At 61.1% G+C, this 18,405-nt stretch overlaps 6 protein-coding genes across 6 annotated transcripts; 3 read left to right on the plus strand and 3 right to left on the minus strand.

Moving 5' to 3' along the window:
* Positions 1-3,658: 3,658 nt before the first annotated feature.
* COLE_06005 (uncharacterized protein) lies at positions 3,659-5,314 on the minus strand (the record flags this gene model as incomplete). The annotated part of the gene is made up of 2 exons (XM_018420152.1): positions 3,659-4,839; positions 5,077-5,314. The coding sequence occupies 2 exons, from the start codon at positions 5,312-5,314 to the stop codon at positions 3,659-3,661; spliced, it is 1,419 nt and encodes a 472-aa protein (XP_018282471.1).
* Positions 5,315-5,629: 315 nt separating this feature from the next.
* Positions 5,630-8,531, minus strand: COLE_06006 (uncharacterized protein; the record flags this gene model as incomplete). Its single annotated transcript, XM_018421865.2, has 2 exons — positions 5,630-7,268; positions 7,318-8,531. The coding sequence occupies 2 exons, from the start codon at positions 8,529-8,531 to the stop codon at positions 5,630-5,632; spliced, it is 2,853 nt and encodes a 950-aa protein (XP_018282472.1).
* Positions 8,532-9,021: 490 nt separating this feature from the next.
* On the plus strand, positions 9,022-10,371 carry COLE_06007 (uncharacterized protein; the record flags this gene model as incomplete). Its single annotated transcript, XM_018426311.1, has 5 exons — positions 9,022-9,273; positions 9,310-9,430; positions 9,468-9,680; positions 9,723-10,075; positions 10,111-10,371. The coding sequence occupies 5 exons, from the start codon at positions 9,022-9,024 to the stop codon at positions 10,369-10,371; spliced, it is 1,200 nt and encodes a 399-aa protein (XP_018282473.1).
* Positions 10,372-11,513: 1,142 nt separating this feature from the next.
* Positions 11,514-12,192, plus strand: COLE_06008 (uncharacterized protein; the record flags this gene model as incomplete). The annotated part of the gene is made up of 4 exons (XM_018421866.2): positions 11,514-11,625; positions 11,670-11,771; positions 11,972-12,084; positions 12,133-12,192. 4 exons carry the CDS (start codon positions 11,514-11,516, stop codon positions 12,190-12,192), a joined length of 387 nt encoding a protein of 128 aa, XP_018282474.1.
* Positions 12,193-13,355: 1,163 nt separating this feature from the next.
* Positions 13,356-16,243, minus strand: COLE_06009 (uncharacterized protein; the record flags this gene model as incomplete). Its single annotated transcript, XM_018427505.2, has 2 exons — positions 13,356-15,755; positions 15,824-16,243. The coding sequence occupies 2 exons, from the start codon at positions 16,241-16,243 to the stop codon at positions 13,356-13,358; spliced, it is 2,820 nt and encodes a 939-aa protein (XP_018282475.1).
* Positions 16,244-17,410: 1,167 nt separating this feature from the next.
* On the plus strand, positions 17,411-17,944 carry COLE_06010 (uncharacterized protein; the record flags this gene model as incomplete). Its single annotated transcript, XM_018427506.2, has 1 exon — positions 17,411-17,944. One exon carries the CDS (start codon positions 17,411-17,413, stop codon positions 17,942-17,944), a length of 534 nt encoding a protein of 177 aa, XP_018282476.1.
* Positions 17,945-18,405: the final 461 nt, after the last annotated feature.

Consider the following 18,405-nt stretch of genomic DNA (forward strand, 5'->3'; position numbering starts at 1 on the left):
GGTCCGATGGGCAGTTGGCGCACTGGAAGCGGCGTCCCATGATCCACTCGTTGCAGTTGGCGCATCGCGCGTTGTGATCTAACCCGTCGCGAATGTTGACAACTTGAAGATTCCTTGGAGTCGATCGTCCTTGTCTCGAGTTCGCTGCGGGGCTCGGTCCACCACGCACGCTACTGCGCAGTGCTGGCGCGTATACCGTTTCAGCGTCAATAGTCGGCGAGCTCGAGTGCGAGGAAGGCGCCTCGGCAACAGCCGACAAGTCCTGATGATACCACCGATCGCGGGCGCGGCGGCTGACGACCTCAACTTCGTTGGATGCTAATGGTACGGGGATCTGGGTCAGCTCCGTCACATTTGATTGCTCACCTTCATCATGATGTGATCGGGGGTGTGAGATCTATCACCTGTGGCACCGACGCCCTCGCACTGTATACACAGATCCCTGGTGTCAACTGCGGCTCTTACAAGGCGAATGCCTACCATGATGGGCAGACTGCGCAATGGAAGCGCGGCCCGACAATGTCCTGCAGGCAGCTGACGTTAGAATCGTAGCATTGTAGGAGGGCAAGACGCACTTGTGGCAAAACGCGCCTGGATGTCGCACAGGCACGCTTTCCGCCACACCATCTGGTCGGGATGGCAATGGTAATGCGGCGACGGGTTTATCGGGAAGGGATAGGAAGACGTGCGCCGGGTGAATCTCCTGCACTTTCTGGTAACACGCTCGGCAGAGGTCAAACTTCGGGCACGAAACGCCTGGCATCAGCAACGCACATCACTTGCTGCGCGACTCACACTTGTACCGACTGCGGAACATCGCGCCGTGGCAGATGGTGCACTCCGCGTCCTCTGAGTAATCTGGTTTCAGTTAAATCAAACGAGCTTCGGCTCACCGACATCGACCCAGCCCTCCAAGCTCCAGATCTTCTCGCGGAAGGCATGTCTAATATGCCCTACCCGACGCTGTCGAGCTGCTCTAGCCGCCGCCTTGGAATGCGTGATGCCGTGCGCCTCAATGCAGTTGGCGCACAGTTCGTAACCGCGCGGCGCGGCCTCAAAGCCATCAGGTCCGGCGATGTCGAGGACCTGCAAACTGTCTGGCGATGCAGCACTCCCGTTGGAAGCTGCGTCGGAATCGGCCCGTCCCATTAACCCATTATGCACTGTTTGTACGTCCGACCCGCTCGAGGCGCTGTCCCGTGCCATGCCCCAGGCTGTGCCCTCAGAGTCTGACTCGTGCTCGCTCGCAATGCGGGGCACAAACGGGGCCTTTACGGCGTTGACGGTCCACATATCACCCTCCCCGCACGTCGTGCAGACGTAACGCATGTAGTCCAGACGGACGCCACATGCGGAACAGTCAGGCGCAAGCATGGGCGGTCTGTGTGGTCCGTCATGACACTCGGGAGTACGGGGGTAGCGAGGATGTTGTTCCGCTGGCCTCCGATAGGCGGGATAGAGGTCTTCCGCGCGAAGTAGATGTCTCATCTGAGCGGGAGTAGAGGGAGGCGGCATCGGCGCTCTGGTACAGGTAATATGGGCCTGGAGTCAGCCATCACATTCACTCCGTCAGTGTTCTCACGGCCGCGCTCGCGAACTAGGGCGATCTCCCCGATATCCTCCTCCTCGCTCAAGCTCTCGTTGTCGCTATCGTATCTCCGGACGGCGCGGACTGTCCCACGGCTAGCAAGTCGACTCTGCTCAATGTGCCACCGTGCTTGCAGCTCTTGGGAAACCATTGATGGTAGTGGTAGTGGTGGTGGTGGTGGTGGTGGAGGTGTAACACCTTCCCTCTGCGGCATAGCCGTTTCGGAGGGCGAGATGGGCGAGATTGGTGAAACGGCCAACGGTGAGACTCCCGATGGTGAAGATGTACTCGATGTGGGTAGAAGTAGGCTTGGACCGCCATTGGCGGAAGGAGGAGCTAGCAGTGGCCTTCGGCGCGCTGATGGAGCGGGTTCGGGCGCAGGGGGTATTTGGAAGCTGCTCGACGAGCTCGACATGCTCATCGCCTCCATCATATCAGCTGGAGGGTCAACAAATCCGAGCGAGTAGGTACGGTGCCCCAGGCTGCCAGTTGAGGCTGCCGCGGCGCTGGATCCGTAGCTCGTACTCAGACCGGAGTTGACCGAGTGACCGTAATCACTCGATTCAGCGTACCACGAGTCCGTTTGGTCGCCAGACGCTTGGCTTGGTGCACCGCCACGCGATGCTGAGCGCGAGGAGAGCGTATCATCGGAGAATGATGAGTTGATACTGCCGGAGTCGCTGAGGCTCGCGTTGTACTCCACAACGATGTAAACCTTCATTGTGACTTTCTGCGACTGCATGGCGAGCCGCGCGCCACTTCCATCTGACCCACGAATGCTGTAGTCGTCATCCCCAGACGCGAAGTAACTGATTGCCTCGGCCAAGTCCTCCTCCGTTTTGATGGGGAAGTCCTCTCCGTCGTCGTCCGTGTACTTTAAGTGGAACGGGCACTGGGAGAGCAGGAATATCTCTTCGACCTTCTGTTAGCACCGCCGCTAAGAATGTCTCACCTTCTTCCGCAGAGTCTTGAGCTTACACATCTGCGTGCTAGGAAAGACAACTTTCCGCGTGTCATCGTCGAACGAGACTTTAACCTATCGTTAGTCCAGCGGACATGACAACTCACAAGAAGCTGGCGATTCGGCCGCCCAGGTACTCCGGCGTAGATTGACCGCAGCATCTCGGGGCGGCGTCAGGCAGAGCCCGTATACGGATGCGGGTAGTTCGGCTGAAGGGTGCGATGGGCGGGGGAGAGGGGGCTGAGGTGAGATGAGGCAGACAGCAGGTCGATAGAGTGGTAGCTCACAAAGAGAGCGTTGCAAAGCGGGTGAAGTGAGTGATCGAGTGAGGAAGGTCACGGCTTCAGGCTGGCGCCTCACGCAGTTCCTCGAGACGCCGGTGGACGCCAGCCGCGAGCAGGACGTGAAATCGGCGTACACCGGTGAGCCGAGGATGCGCCTGCCTCGAGAACAAGACGTCGCGAGCTGCCGAGCAGCACTTGAGAGCGTAAGAGATGGTAGATGGCAGCTGATAGAAAGAGAGAGATGTGAGATACGGACAAGATCAAGCTCTGGATCGCATTGACATTACTCCGCACGGCAATACGGCACGGGCAACCACACTGACCGACTGCGGGGTCATCTGGTTCCGCTTACCTGCTTGGGTGGCAAATGGCCAGCCAGGCACGCTAATGTTAGTGGCATCAACAGCACGCTGCATCCTCGCTCCGTCTTTCTCAGCTACGCATCTCGCAGTTTGCAGAGGACAGTCTTCACTAGAATATGGTCTAACTGGAGTTGATGACTATGGACTGATGAAAGAATCGTCAGGGCCAAAAGTTCAACCTGCATCAGACTGCTGCGCATGTTGCGCGCTCAACTCCTGACCTCAAAATTGCAGTAGATGCACCTGCCTCGCTTTGCTCTGGCATTCATTTTCGATAGTTGACAGGACCTAGCCTCTCCTGGCCTCCAATCTCTCTTATCCTCCCCATCTCTACCGTCTTGTTATTTCCGTCTGGGACGTGAAGTCTCGATTCGGTGAACTGACCACACTGTCACTGTTGCATCATCTACTGTCAAAACAAATCATCACATGATCAAGACAACAAACGTGTATAGATTACATCTCACTCAACGTATCCGTCGAGCTCAGGCCCCTCCATCCCGTCATCGATGACGCGCGGGTTCTCCAGCTCGCCGCAATGGCGCATGCGCACAGCCATGCGGATGCGCTCCTCCCACTCGCGGAACCACTGCCCCTCCCGCTCGCCGAGGAGGTAGTGCACGCCCTCCGGTCCGCGCTGAAGGCGGGGGTTGGCCGGGATCTCGGGGTGCGTCTTGAAAAGTGCAGCGAGGCGGTGCTGCGCCTGCTCAGTCGACTCGTTCTTAAACGTGTTCGGCAGCGGCGGGTAAACCTTCATGCCGTAGGCAGCGACGGCGACGTCGTAGGGCCCACCCGCACGCGGGTCGAGGCGCTGCCAGAGCCAAAGGAAGGGCACAGCCCACCAGAACAGCATCATGAGGAAGACGTGTGCCGCCCCACTGCCGTAGTAGTACTTGGAGAAGAAGTTGGGCGGGCGCACCACCACGTCGCCCTCAGATACTGTGATATCGACAGTAATGCTCTGCTCGTCCTCGGCGATGTAGCCTGTCGAGTGGATGGCGCCCATGATGGCCTTGCGGAGAGCGGCGATGTCCCATCCGTACACCGTCTTGGTGAGTTTGAAGCACTTCATGGGTCCTGAGTCGGCCGTGTACGCCTCGCACCAAGCGCGGAGGGCGGTGTCGTTCTCAGCCGGCTGGCTCGAGATGAGGGCTTCCTCGTCCTCGCGTCCGCCCAGCGCGATACCGCGCCCGTCGCGATTGTAGCCGGTCCAGAACTCCTCGTCGTTGGCAATGTCACTCCATGGTGCGCGACCGCGCTCGTGCCGGAACTTGGCGTACGCGTCCCATCGCCCTTTCTCTTCACGGGTTGGTGAGCGTCCAACGCTTTTGGCGCCGGGGAAAGGAGCAATCGACGCCCCAAACGTGCGGCCCATCGTCCCGCGGCGCGCGGGGATCGTCGTGGGAAGGGTGAACAGACTAATGTTGGCTGAGTTGGACTCGTGCGCCACGACCTTGCTGAGGTCGATGGTGAAGTCAAAATCGGCGACGCGGTAGCGCTGGCCGGCTTGGACTTGGCGCGGGATGCCGCGCTCGACCACTTGCTGAGTTCTCTGCGATGTCTCCCAGTGGAAGGCGGCTGCGCGGACTTTCACGGTGGGAGCTTTGAGAGCCTCGGCACGGATGAAATCGTAAAGAAGGTTGGCTGGTGTCAGTTTGCGGACCCGTTAAACGAGGGAAGCGAGGGGAAGCGAAGGGTGTGCGCGAGGGGTATACTGGGTCATGTCGGCAGTCCGGGTAGACTGTGTAGCAAACAGGAATATTATAAGATGTGATCACGATGTGAGGTGATGGGTGGGGTGTGTGGAAGGGGTATGGACGGCGATGAAGATCGCTGGGCGTGGCTGGAGGGGTGTGTGCGCCTGCGTGGCAGTGGACTTACGACTTTGCAGGCGCGCGTCCGCCGTCTCGTAGCGGTTGTACATCTTGGTCGTGACGACCTCGGGAAGCGCCGCTGCGCGATCATGAGAAATGAGGGGCTCGGCATTAGGTGGGCCGGTAAAGAGTGGGGTGAGGGAGGCGGGCCAGCTTTCGCCACCCGAACTGGGACCACCGGCGGAGGACTCAGCCTCGACGTCGGCATAGGACGGGGGCGGCTCCGGGACGGCAGCGTCAAGCATGCTCGCGGCCACCGAGGAGGGAGAGGCGGGGTCGTACACCATGTTGGGTGCAGGAAAATGAGATGGAAGGAGCAGTTAGTCGAAGGGGATTAAGAAGTGCGGGAGTGCACAGCAATTCGGGGCGTGCCTGGCTGAGAACGTCAGCGTGTGCCGGGATGCCGCCGATGCCGCCGTGCTGCCAGCACGGCAGGCGTATTTCCGCCTTTAAACCGCCCGTGTTAGCGACAGAAATGGAACACTTGGGGAGAGAGGATGAGATGCATGGCGAGCCCTATGCCCTATGCTAAAGTGTCTATGAACTACAGAGAGGAGTGTCTAGTTGAGCTCACGCGCCACCTCAAAGGTCTGGAAGGTGACAATCTGGTCGCCCTCGCGGATATCGTCGAAGCCCTCGAGAGCGATACCGCACTCGGTGCCCTTGCGCATCTCGAGCACGTCCTTCTTCATGTGCTTGAGGGTGTCCATCATGCCCTCGAACACGACTTCGCGGTCGCGCAGCACGCGCACCCGGTCCGCCTTGGCGACCGTGCCGTTCATAACCTTGCACCCGGCGATATTCTTCACGACCTTGCGCCCAGACTTCAGGGGGAAGATCATGGACACAGTGGCCTCGCCGATGACACGCGTCTCGGTGCGTGGCGGAAGGAGGGCAGCGACACGCCCGCGCACATTCTCAATGAGGCGGTAGATCACGCTGTCCGTGATGACGGGGACACCAGCGTCGTTTGCCGCGCTCTGGATTGCGCGAGGACATTCGACGTTGAAACCAATGACCGTGCCGTCCGCAGCGTCGCCGAGCATCACGTCGCTCTCCGTGACCTCGCCCACGCCCGTGTGAACGATCTTGACACCGGCCTCCTTATTCCCGATCGCGCTCAGAGAACCTACCACAGCCTCGACCGTGCCGCTCACGTCCGCCTTGATGATCAAGCGAAGCTCCTTGCGGCCCGAGTCGGCCGACTCAGCGGCGACCCGGCGAGCATTGTGCAGCACCTGCTGGACGGAAAGGCCGGCTTCCTTGGCCGCCTTGACCTCGACACGCTCCGCCTCCAGGCGGATGCGGTCCTCCTGTCGCCGGATGTTGATAGCCTCGGCGTCCTGAGCGAGCTGCTTCCGCTCCTGGTCACGGATGCGGTTGTCAATGCAGGCCTTAGCCTTGGCCTCCGACGGCGCCTCGAGCAGCTGGTCGCCGGCCAATGGGACGTCGCGCCAACCCGTGACGGAGACGGGTGTGCCCGGACCAGCCTCAGTGACGGGGTTGCCGGCGGAGTCGGTCATCGTCCGCACACGAGCCCAGGTGTGGCCCGCCACAATTGGTGTGCCTTCACGGAGGGTGCCGCGGGTGACGAGGACGGTCGCAACAGTACCGAGTCCCTTGTCGACGTGTGACTCGAGCACCCAGCCCTCGGTCTTGCCTTCCTTACGCGCACGCAGGTCGCGCACCTCTGCGAGTGTCGCGAGAGTCTCGACCAGGTCATCGAGGCCGATGCGCGCAAGGCCTGAAACGCGAACGGAAGGCACGTCGCCGCCGTCCTCTTCCAGGATGATACCCTCAGAACCCAGGCCGGCCTTGACCTTGGCAACATCGATCTGCGGCTTGTCGCACTTGTTGATGGCCACGACCAAACCGACGTTGTCACCCTCCTTCTGCACGAGGCTGATGACCTCCTTCGTCTGCGGCATGACGCCGTCGTCGGCAGCGACGACAAGCACAACGAGGTCGGTAACGCTGGCGCCTCGCGCACGCATGCCCGTGAAAGCGGCGTGTCCCGGCGTATCAAGGAAAGTAATGCTGGCTTCTGAGTCCGCATCCTTCTGCAACGACGAGAGGGGGACGGAGAAGGCACCGATGTGCTGGGTGATGCCGCCCGCCTCGCCGGCCGCAACGGACGTATGCCGCAATGCATCGAGCAGCGTCGTCTTGCCATGATCGACATGTCCCATGATGGTGACACTGGTGTCAGCTGGTTACAGGGGTGACCGTATCCTGGGCAGAGACTCACACAGGGGGTCGCAATGGGCATTTGCTCAGGTCCTCCTCGACCTCTGGATAGATGTCGTAGCCGCGGTCGCTGTCGATGATGGGGTTGAGATTATACTCGAGGGCGAGAGAGGTTGCATCATCTGCATTGAGGAGGAATGCAGAGCTTCGCACCTCCTCACTCATCCCGAGCTCGATCATCTTGCGCTGGAGGTGGAGCACCTTGATGCCAAACTTGTCGGCAAGCTGTGCGACCGAAATGTTGCCAGGGATGTAGACGTCTTTCTCGAGAGCCTCGCGCGCCTTCCGCGCTTCCGCAGCCGCCTTGGCTCGTGCACGCTCAGCCTTCTCCTGCTGCTTGCGCTTCAAGCTGTCCATCTCGGCGAGATCGGCGTCGTTCTCCTCGTCCATTACCCACTCGCGCTTGTTGAACCGCTCGCCCTTCTTCTTCTTCTCCTTGACGCTGCGGTGCTGCGCGGACGGCAATTCAGCCTCATCCAGATGCGCATTGAGCAAGGAGCGCGAGGAGGCGGCTTGGCGTCGTCGCCCGCGCCCCTCTTCGTCTTCAGCCTCGGCATATCTGGAAGGACCCGACTCAGCCGCAGCATCAAGATTGCGGCCGCGAGCGGGTGTGTCCTCTACAACGTCCGTAGAGCCCCAGTTGGTCGCAGCAAGCGGCTTGGCGCCATCGCGGTCTCGTCCGCCGTCGCGCTGCGGGCGCTCGCGCCCGCGATTCCCGCCGCGCGCCATCCCACCATCATCGCGCCGTGGGCCGCGTTCCCGCCCTCCATCGCCGCCCCGGGGTCCCCACCGTTCGCCGCCATTGTCTCGAGGGGGAGGGCGATCCCGCTGTATTCCGCCATCGTGCCGAGGAGGACGGTCCCGCTGTCCGCCGCCATCGTCGCGACGACCTCGATTCCATTGCCCGGCGCCGCCACCGCCGTCCTGCCGCTCGCCCCGTGGCGCACTCATTCCGAAACCACCACCATCGCGCTGCTGACGCGGTGGCCCGTCACGATTCCGTGGTCGTTGCTGCTGGGGTTTGCGCGCAGGAGGCGCGCCCCAGTTCGTCGCGCCGACGGCCTGCTTCGGCGCAGGTGATGGGTTGCCCCAGTTGGTGGCTGCCAATGGCTTGTCTACGCGAATGGTCGCCGACGCATGAAGAGCGCGGATTTGGAGGGCGGCACCACGGAGGCGTGGTGCGAGCATGGAACATCTGCAGACGCTCACGCTCATTTTGTGCGAAGTGGAGGAACTCATCGTCCGCATCTTCCGACTTTTGGAGATGGTTGGCGGCTCAGGACTCGCCACGTGACGTAAGCATGGAGGCTCACGTGATGCTAAGGTTTGCCACCCGACATGACATGACGATGAAGAGTTGACTGGACTCGAAGGTACCTGGCTCCTCTGTCTCACCTTTTCTCCACACCATCGTACAATCTCGGACACAACAGCTGTTCAGTCGACCCCGGCACCCATTTATCCACCACGCTTATCTCGCTGGCGAGCGCGCGCCCTCCCCATCGAACGCAGCCAACAGTGACAAAGCATGACCAGCATCCTGTCTCCACGGCCCCACCATTTGCAGCTCCCTTCCGTCGCCCCACCATCTAGGACGGCGTCTTCCTCCTCGGTCCGCTCAACTGCGACCAGTGTCGACGATATCGCCGAAGTCATCCGCATAGACAAGCTGCGCGCACCCTACGACCGGCGATTGTCTGACACCATGACCCGCGTCCAGCTCGATGACCAGACTTCGGTGACGAAGCGCACTGGCGCCGCCAACGGTCACTCCTCATCTGGCCTGTTCGCCCCATCCGCCCCATCAGGGAACGGCGAGGACGTCACAACCGACAAGAAGGTTGTGCCATCAGATACGCCGACGGCGCCGACCCGCCGCTTCCCGGAAGAGGAGGAAGAGGATATCCTCCGTGAGACCGAGGACCGCTTCGTGCTTTTCCCTATCAAGTACCGAGAGGTCAGTTTTGAGGCTTTGGGGATCAGCTGACGGCAGATCTGGCTCGCGTACAAGCAGGCGCAGGCGAGCTTCTGGACGGCCGAGGAGCTGGATCTCGGCACCGACATGCACGACTGGAACGACAAGTTGACTGACAATGAGCGCTACTTCATCCTCCGTGAGTAAACACGTCGAATGTCTGGGTCTGACCGCAGGCATCCTCGCGTTCTTTGCATCTTCGGATGGCATTGTTGGCGAGAATCTGATCTCGATGTTCTCCATGGAGGTGCAGATTGCTGAGGCACGAGCATTCTACGCTTTCCAGACAATGATCGAGCAGGTGCACGCGGAAACGTACTCGCTTCTCATCGAAACATACGTGCAGGAAACAGAAGAGAAGGATTTCCTTTTCAAGGGCATGGAGAAGAGTGAGTCACCGTGGTTGCTGTCACGTACCTATCTGACGGTAGTTCCCTGCATCCGAAAGAAGGCCGACTGGGCGCTCAAGTATATCACGCCTGAGATGCCGTTCCGCACGCGCCTCATCGCATTTGCTTGTGTGGAGGGCATCTTCTTCTCTGGGTCATTTGCAGCAATCTTCTGGCTCAAGAAGCGCGGGCTGATGCGCGGCCTGACCTTCAGCAACGAGCTCATCTCGCGTGATGAGGGCATGCACACCGACTTTGCATGTCTGCTCTACCAGTACCTCAAGCACCGCTGTTCGCAGACAGAGGTGCACCGTATCGTCAGTGAGGCTGTCGAGATCGAGAAGGAATTCTTGACAGACGCATTGCCCTGCGCCCTGATCGGTATCAACGCAGGCGTGAGTACAGCATGTGCGAGACAAGCTGACCGCAGTCCATGTGCCAATACATGGAGTTCGTGGCGGACCGTCTGATCGTCGCCCTCGGCTACGACAAGATGTACCACGCCACGAACCCATTCGACTGGATGGAGCTCATCAGCCTGCAGGGCAAGGCCAACTTTTTCGAGTCGCGTGTCAGTGCGTATCAGATGGCCAACGTCAGCCGGTCAGCGACGCCTGGGCGCGCACGCTCCGACTCGTTCAACGAGGGGCAGATTAATCGCCGCGTGTTTCGCACCGACGCCGATTTCTAGCCGCGAAGAGCAGGAGGAGATCTGGCCTATATCATCAACGCATACACCCATCATTTGCACCACTCTGTATACTGTACTACCATCTACCGTATAGTAGAATGCACACCGATCCATGTTGATGGGGTGAGTGGCATATGTCGGCGTTATGAGAAGCAGGTGCCACAGCACTGGCACCCTCACCGCAGCACAGGCTGATGTGGACAGTTGTGCACGCACGATGCTGACACATCTCATGATCTCGACTGACTGCAGGAAAGCATGAAGAGAGGCCGAAGGCGGTGCGCCGTAGGGTCGTTGGTCACCACCTTGTTGTGCAGCAGCAAGGTGTTCACAGATACTCGCATGTTGAATGGGCCGGATGGGGCCATGCCTTGCTGATTGCCGTGCCGCTGAAGATCAGACCTTGGTGAACATGGCCAAGCACCAACTCTTCGCGGGCTCCTCATCACCATCTTGGCGCACACTGACTCCCATGGGCCATGGGCCATGGGCCATGGGGAGCCTGCTTCAATCCTGGTGGCCTGGTGCTTGCTCACATCACGCATCTTGACAGCTATTGACACGCCCGAGTCCAGGTATCTCGTTGAATTGAGATTCCAGCGGATCTGCGGCTCCGGATCTGTCGTGTCGATCGGCAATCGCCACATGTGCCCCTAATTCCCCGCCAATCTCATCAAATTGCGGCGTGTCGCGTGTCTCATCTTGAACCCTGGATGCTCCGCTGCCGCCGTGCTGCCGCCGTGCCGCGCTGCCGTTCATCCAGACCATGCGCTGCGAGGGAACAAGCGAGGCGGCATGCGAGACAAATGAGAGACGAATGAGAATGACGCGCGTCGGGGGCTAATTAAAGTGAGAGTTTGGTAGTCTTGGCCCAAGTCACGGGATGATGTCATAGCTCGCCCTTGCCCGCCGACCCTTTCGATCGTCACCCCGTGTGACACCTGCCCTGCACATCCTGCACATCCCACCGTCCGTCGTGTCGTCGAGGTGTGTGAGGTGGAAGCAAAGAGATCGGCGTCTGCTGCTCTCTGAAGAGCTTAAGAGTCACACGCACTCGCCGTACCTTCTCTCCATCTCTCCATCTCTCTTTCTCTCACTCTCTCTCTCACTCTTCATCAACACCCCACACTCAAAACCCAATCATGGACTTCCTCAAGAACGCCGCGGGTTCCCTTGGCCAGCAGGGCCAGCAGCAGCCCCAGGAGGGCCAGCAGCAGCAGCAGCAGCAGCAGGGCGGCGGCGGCCTCGGCGGTCGTGAGTGGCACCTTATTCCTTTCTTCTGCGCGTACTGACTCCAGTCGTCTCCGGCCTCACCTCGGGCGGCAACATCGGCGACAAGCTCAACTCGATGGGCGGCGGCGGTGCCCAGGGCGAGGCTAACGAGGACTACCTCGACAAGGGTGAGTGAGCGTGGACTTTTGTGCTTGGGAATGAGAACTGACGCGACTTCCACCCGCCATCTCGATCTGATCCACCTCTGATCCGTCTCCGCCTCCCATGTTCCCCCGTCTCACTCCCGCTTCCCACCCCCCGGCCTGCCCTACTATTGTCTTCGCACACCTCCACATTCCGTCTCTTCTTCTCAACCTTCAACCCCTAGGCGTCGACATGGTCCAGCAGCACGTTCTCGGCCAGGGTCCTCAGGACAACGAGTCCGCTGCCGAGCAGGCCAAGGACGAGATCATGTCGGACATGATCCGCGACCGCTACAAGGTGCGTGCAGGCTGTTTTAATGGCGCTAGAGAGCTTGCTGACACGCAGGGCATGACCGGCTCCGACTTCCCCATCGCCGACAAGGAGCAGAAGTTCGGCCAGATGTAGGCAGCTCGTGGACAAAAATCGAGACCATAGCTTGCACGAGATTAAGTCTGAAGAAGCACCGAGTGAAGAGACGATTGACATGACGTTTGTGTTTTGACTTGCCCGGCTGTGGCGGTGCCACTTGGAGCTGATTTCGCCGTCTATCATCTCCCTTTCCTCTGACCAGTCACTGACCATCGGCGTGCGGCATGATGCCTGTTAGTAGGTATGCAAGCGTCACAACACCATTCTCGTGCTCGCACGTCCGACAACGAGAGCCCTCCACTTTCACCTCCCCGAACGTGGCCGAGCAGGCAGACGAGATGCACTGACAATGCCAAAGACCCAGCGCTCAAGAAGGCACAAACATCGACGCCGTCGCTCCACCGCACTTTCAAGTTCCAGTCATAGAGCTCTGCCTCCCGGACCAAATACTGAACCATCAACACGCATAGCACATCTCCTTCGCATCCCAGCCCGTCCATCACGCATCACACAAAGACGCCGCGCCTTGCACCGCCCACTCCCCAGCAACAAAAGACAGATCTTCCCACTAGCTGATTTGAACAACTGACCTCATCATGTACGCTGCATCCAGCTGGTACTAGTGACGCGCTCTACCACTGAGCTAAGCGGGATGGCGAGATAAGGCCACGTGGTGACTGCGGTGTGCCGGCCTGACGGACGAGGACCGAGTGAGAAAAAAAAAGCGCGCTGCCAGAATCCGGCGGGCGCAAGCCACGCCACAACGCCAGCCTGCGGCAGCCAGAGCCAGCATGATCGCCCGGGGCTATATCGGCACCTGCGACCTGCGACACCTGCCACCAGCGGCAATCGCCGGCGCGTGCCGATGCGCAGCGGGCGCCGCCCAAAAGCTGTGCAAGCCGGAAGGTGCGCCGAGAATCCGAGGTGCGCGGACATGGGTATTCCCCCATGTGGCTAATTATCCGGCGCCGAGCCGCGCCAGCTTGGTTGGCTTCTTGGCAGGTAGTAGGTAGTTCCTCGCGGCTCACTCGCTCGTATGCTCCTCTTGGTTGGGTCTGTCTCGCCAGCACCACAAGAGCTCATACCAAAACCCAACAGCTAGCATAACGAATACTCTATACGTACAAAGCAGGGTATCCAAAGTATAGTAGCACTGCATGCGAACAATGCGAACGAGAGATCCCAAAGAGAAGTAAATCCTACATGCCCGAGATGACCTTCTCCCAGCTCGTCCAGTCAGCCTCGCGCAGGAGGTAGTCGATGTTGATGGCGTTGGTGCGCCAGCTGTCGATCCAGGCGTTGACTGCAGCGTGGCCGATGCCCGCACTCGGCGAGCCCTCACGCTGTGGCGAGGCCGAGCGGTCACCGTTTGGCGAGACGCTGTCGCCGTTCGCCATGCCATTCGTTTTAGTGTGAGGCGAGCTGACAGAGGGGAAGCGAGGTCCATGGTCGACCTTGGCAACCACCTCGCGAAGAACACGCACGGCCAAGCGCGCAAAGCTGCCGCCATCCAGGGCGCCAACGCTGTCCAGCAACTCCGAGCCGTCGGCGACGCCCGCGCGCATCGCAAGGTACTCGCTCGACATGCCAATGGCCTGGGCAGCAGTAGGCCCCGCAACCCAGCGCTCCACGTGCATAATGAGCGCAAGAGTTGCGGCGGCCTCGAAAACGGTCGCGGGGTTGAACAGCCGCGAAGAGAGCTTCGAGTCAAGCATCTTGGCGCTCTTCTGCACCCTGATGGAAGCGAGGCACACCTGCGCAATCACGGCGCGAACGCCAGGCGAGCTCGACGGCGAGAAGTATGCGGCGAGGTGCGCACGGTGCACGCCCAGACGGTACGACAGCAGAGTCGAGTGAAGGCGCACACGGTGAGGCGCGAGATACGCGTGAGCCGAGTCAAAGCGCGTGTCCGTCAGAGGAAACAGACGGAGATACGGCGGGAGTGCATCCTGGAAGGCGTCAAGCGATGCGTCAAACCGGAGCACCAAGTCGTGCGGCGTGCCGGACGGTCCCACCGTCGCAAACGAGTCAAGGATGGGAGTAATGCGGCGCGCAAGATGTGTGTGGATAAAGAGTGCAGTGCACTGCGTCGGGCCAGCCTCAGTCGAGTGCGGCGGAAGTGTAGGGGCGTCCGCAGGGATCTTGTACAGATCGGCTTCGGAGATCGGCGACGGGAGGTGGATTCCCTGGTGCGTGTCCAAGATTGTGTAGGGGAACGCAGTTTCAAAGGCGAACTGGCGGTCGGCGACGTACAGCGCCCACATGACGCGGCGGCGAAGCTCGCGCTCGCCCTGTGGAATGCCCTCCCACTCCTTGCTCATGCCCAAGGCCTGCGCGGTCTTGATGGCCTGTGCGAGCCACCCGCCGGCGAGAACAACGCGGTCCTTGCGGAAGCCGAGGGTGGCGTAGCGGAAGAGAATGAGCTTGTGCACGACGTACATGACCGACGGTGCGTCGCGCTGCTCTGCGATTTGGCCGGCGAGGAGGGCCAGCTCAAAGTAGCGCTGGTCGAGGGGCGTAGGGTCGGAAGCCGAGGCCGGTTGGTTGGCAATGATGCGGCTCGCGGAGCGAGGGGCGCTGCTAGCCGTGGACGCGCCCGACGCAAGGAGGAGCTTGCCGGTTTCCTCGGGGAGGACACGCATGGCGACAGCGAGGAATGCGAAGGCGTTCGCCAAGGTGGTAGCGTCGCCTTCACGCATCTTACCAGAGGCGCGGCGGTCAACGAGCGAGTGGAAATCGTCCACAAACTGCGGCTGCAGAAGAGAGATGCCCTCTGTGAGGAATGGGTCCTGGAAGAAGGTCTGGAAGAGGATGTTCTGGGTCTCGGACGAAGGAAGGGAGCCCATCAAAGTGAGGAGGGGGGCGCCGTACGCGTCCCAGCGCGCCGCGACGGACGAGTGGTGGATTGTCGCGGCCGCTTGCTGCGGCTGAGGCAGGATTTGCGCGGGGAGGCTGGAACGGGGCGTCGCGCGGGCACGGTTCGACGATGATGTGCGCGGGAGCTCGGGCATTGAAGGGCGCACCTTCTTCTTCTTGGGGGGAGCGGAGGCGAGCTCGAGGAGGTCGTTGGAGAGGTCGTCATCGACCGATGCATCGCGCTTCTTGCTTCTCGGCGAGCCGGCCTCCTTCTCGTCGGCCGAGTCGAGCTCGTCAACCTCGTCGTCCTTGCCCTCGCCAAGCATGTCGGCGAGGTCATTGTCGACAGCACCAGCCGCCGGGCGTCTCTTGACGTTGCCCGGGACGTCGCCGGTGGCACCACCTTCCTCGTCCGAGCTCGAGCCGTAGCCATTAACGATGCGATCCCTGTCGAGCCGGCGCTTGCGCTCGGCACTACCCCCAGTCGCTGATGTAGGGCGGCTTCCGCCTGCCGCACCGCTCTTGGGCCGCGAAGTGCTTGAGAGCCACGCCGGGGAGCCACCAGCGCTCGAGTAACGCTGGTTGTGAGCGACGGGCTTGGGGACCTCGATACGGTCGCCGCCTGCGACGGCAACGGACACGGCGCGACGGTTATGGACGTTATTGGCCTCGGTTTCTTCAGAGTAGTGACATGGGTGGCCCTTGCGAAGACATGAAGAGCAGGAAGGGCGAACCTGGTCGCACTAGGGGAGGGTCAGCGATGGGAACAACTTGGGCGGCCAGCCGAGGTAGGAAGCGAAAGGACACTCACCTTGATCTTACGGTGATGACACAAGTCGCAAGACGACTTGCGGCTCTTGGATCCAGAGGTGGCCGGCTTGGGGCTTGGTACGACAGGGGCGGCGTGTGTGGGCGCAGGTGGAGCCGAGCGCGCCGGCGTCGGTGCGGGTACTGGCTCGTCGTCACGAAGCTCGTCAATCTCGTCCTCCTCCTCACGCTTGAGTCTCGGGGTAGTGCCGCCATTTGAGGTTGTGGACTGATTGTGACCATTCATGTGGCTGGGCGGGGAGGTAGATGCGCTGTGGCTGGACATGGCGGCGCTGAGAGGGGCGGAACTGCGCTCACGCTCTGCAGCTGGAGTGGATTCGCCCCCCGAGTCACTGTTGACACGGATGACGAGGTGGGGGACGGACATGGGGGCGGGGTTTGGAGAAGTGGATGATGTAGACATGTTGATGTAGATGGTGGTGGGGGGGGAAGGTTGAGGAGTGGGAGGGCAAAGAGGTGATGGAGGGAGGGGGGAGGGGGGAAGAGGAAGACGGGGCTGGGATGATTCGCGACGGTGGGCACGGGGCGCCAGTCAGCGGCGTCGATGAGGGCCTGTGCAGAGTGCGAGTCGACGGCGTCCTAGCCTTGGAGTAATGTTTGGGTGTATAGTTTGGGTGGGATGTTTATGAAGAAGAGGGGGAGGGGGGGGGAGGGAGGAAAGTGCGTTGCGTTGGCGTGTAGGGGGTGACTGTTGGTGCGAGGCGGTGTGTGGAAATCGCGTAGCTGCTGCGGGGGGGAGGGGGGAGGAGTGAATGTCAGCCCCGGAGAGTCGGCGGGAGGAGGGGGATACGCGTTTGGGTAGGGATGGGGAGAGGGGGCCAGTTGATGGCGAAGAGAGGGAGAGAGCAAAAGAGTAGGAGGAGTGACTGATGGTGAGAAGCGAGGATGCGATGGGGAGGGGGGGGAAGTGAAGAAGAGGGAGGATGTCGCGGGGCGGGGCGGACCGCACAGGGGGGGGGGGGCGGGGGGAGAGGGCGGAGGAGGAGAGGTACGACTTGCCGGGATGGGATGGGCGGTGACCAAGGCCGGGGCCGAGAATGTATGGATGCAAGGCGTGTGAGGAGAGGGACGAGGGATTCCGGCGCCGGGGAGAGGGAGATTGACCCCGTAGCGAGGCGCTGTCCACGCTCTCCACCGATCCACCGATCCAGCCCGACGACGCCTGGAACGCCTTGAATCGCCCACGCGCCGCCCCCTCGCCGCCAGCCGCCAGCCGCGAGCCGCGAGCAGAGAAACCTCGGTGGCGCCCCCTTGATCTATACTCATGCCACGCGACCCAAAAGGCCTCGCGCGCCAAGCACAACGTCGGATCCTCCCTCGTATCCTTGTCTCCTCGCCGTCCCCCGCCGCCGCAAGGCCCGAGCAAAGTGCGCCCGAGGGTCCGGCCCGCCGCCCACGGCCCACGGCCCATGGTCCATGGTCCATGGTCCATGGTCCAGCCCTTGTCTCCAGCCTCATCCTCTCCATTCTTCATTTCCCTCGGTCTGTTCCACATTCAGTACAACCTCAGTGAATGCATCCAGCTGGGTGCATTTTATTATGTGCATTCATACACCAACCACTGTAGTGCATGTCAATCCTCAATGGTGCTAGCCAAACATCCCGCCATCGCACCCACCAGCATCAGGCCGTCGGCCATCGGTGTGCCCAGCCGCCACATGGGATACGCCGCGCCGCGCCGTGCGGCATCCGGTCCAGTCGCATGGCCCGTGCACCGCAGCGGAAGCCAACTCCAACGCCGCGGCACAGATCTCCAGGGATCTCGGTCTCAACCTCGGCCCGCGGCGCATGCGGCGCCTACCGATCTCCCAAGCTAGCCAAGCTCCCAAGCATCCATATCCACGTGGCGGCCGCTGCCGTGCTGCCGCGCTGCCGGGCGGCCGGGCTGCCGGGCTGCGGGCTGCGCTGCCGTCGCATCACTCCGAACATGACCCGAGGTTCAGGGCCGTGTGTTCGCTCACATTCGCCAACAGTGCCAACGGCCAACGACCAACGGCCAATGGGCCGCTCGAAACGCCGCTTCAATTGGCCACTCTGGCCGCGCATGCGTTTTGCGATCCTGTATGGCCTGTATGGCCTACATAGCTGCATCGAAATCAAGTAGAGTGCGCTGACTCACCGTCGATCCTCTGACACCGTTCCTGTTCCGCATGGTCCAGGCCCCACGGAATGCGGAACAACGCCGAGGGCTGTGCGGGGTGCTCGTCGGGGGTCGGGGGTCGGGGGTGGGCCCGAGCGTCCAGCGGTCAACTGCCAGCGGCCAACGGCGTATGGCGCGGTACGTCGAGACATGAAGCGTGCATGTGTTTGAGCCTGTAGTCTGTATGAGGTGAGATGTCAGCGACCAGCCTGACTGCACAAGTACAGAGCGTCGATCAGGGCTCACGGGCCGGAATTATGCTTCACCGGTCTCTTGAATGTACCCGTACCGGAGCGCGTCTCGTCTCGTCTCGTCGTCTCCCATTCGATGTCTCTGCGGGATGCCGCGGCACATCCGCGGTGTTGGGCATTCTGGTGCATCGTTGTTGGGTTCAAAGAGTTAAAGAGAGGAGACTGGCCTGCGCA

The sequence above is a fragment of the Cutaneotrichosporon oleaginosum genome (assembly GCF_008065305.1).
Source record: "Cutaneotrichosporon oleaginosum strain ATCC 20508 chromosome Unknown ATCC20508_contig05, whole genome shotgun sequence".
Taxonomy (NCBI): Eukaryota; Fungi; Basidiomycota; class Tremellomycetes; order Trichosporonales; family Trichosporonaceae; genus Cutaneotrichosporon; species Cutaneotrichosporon oleaginosum.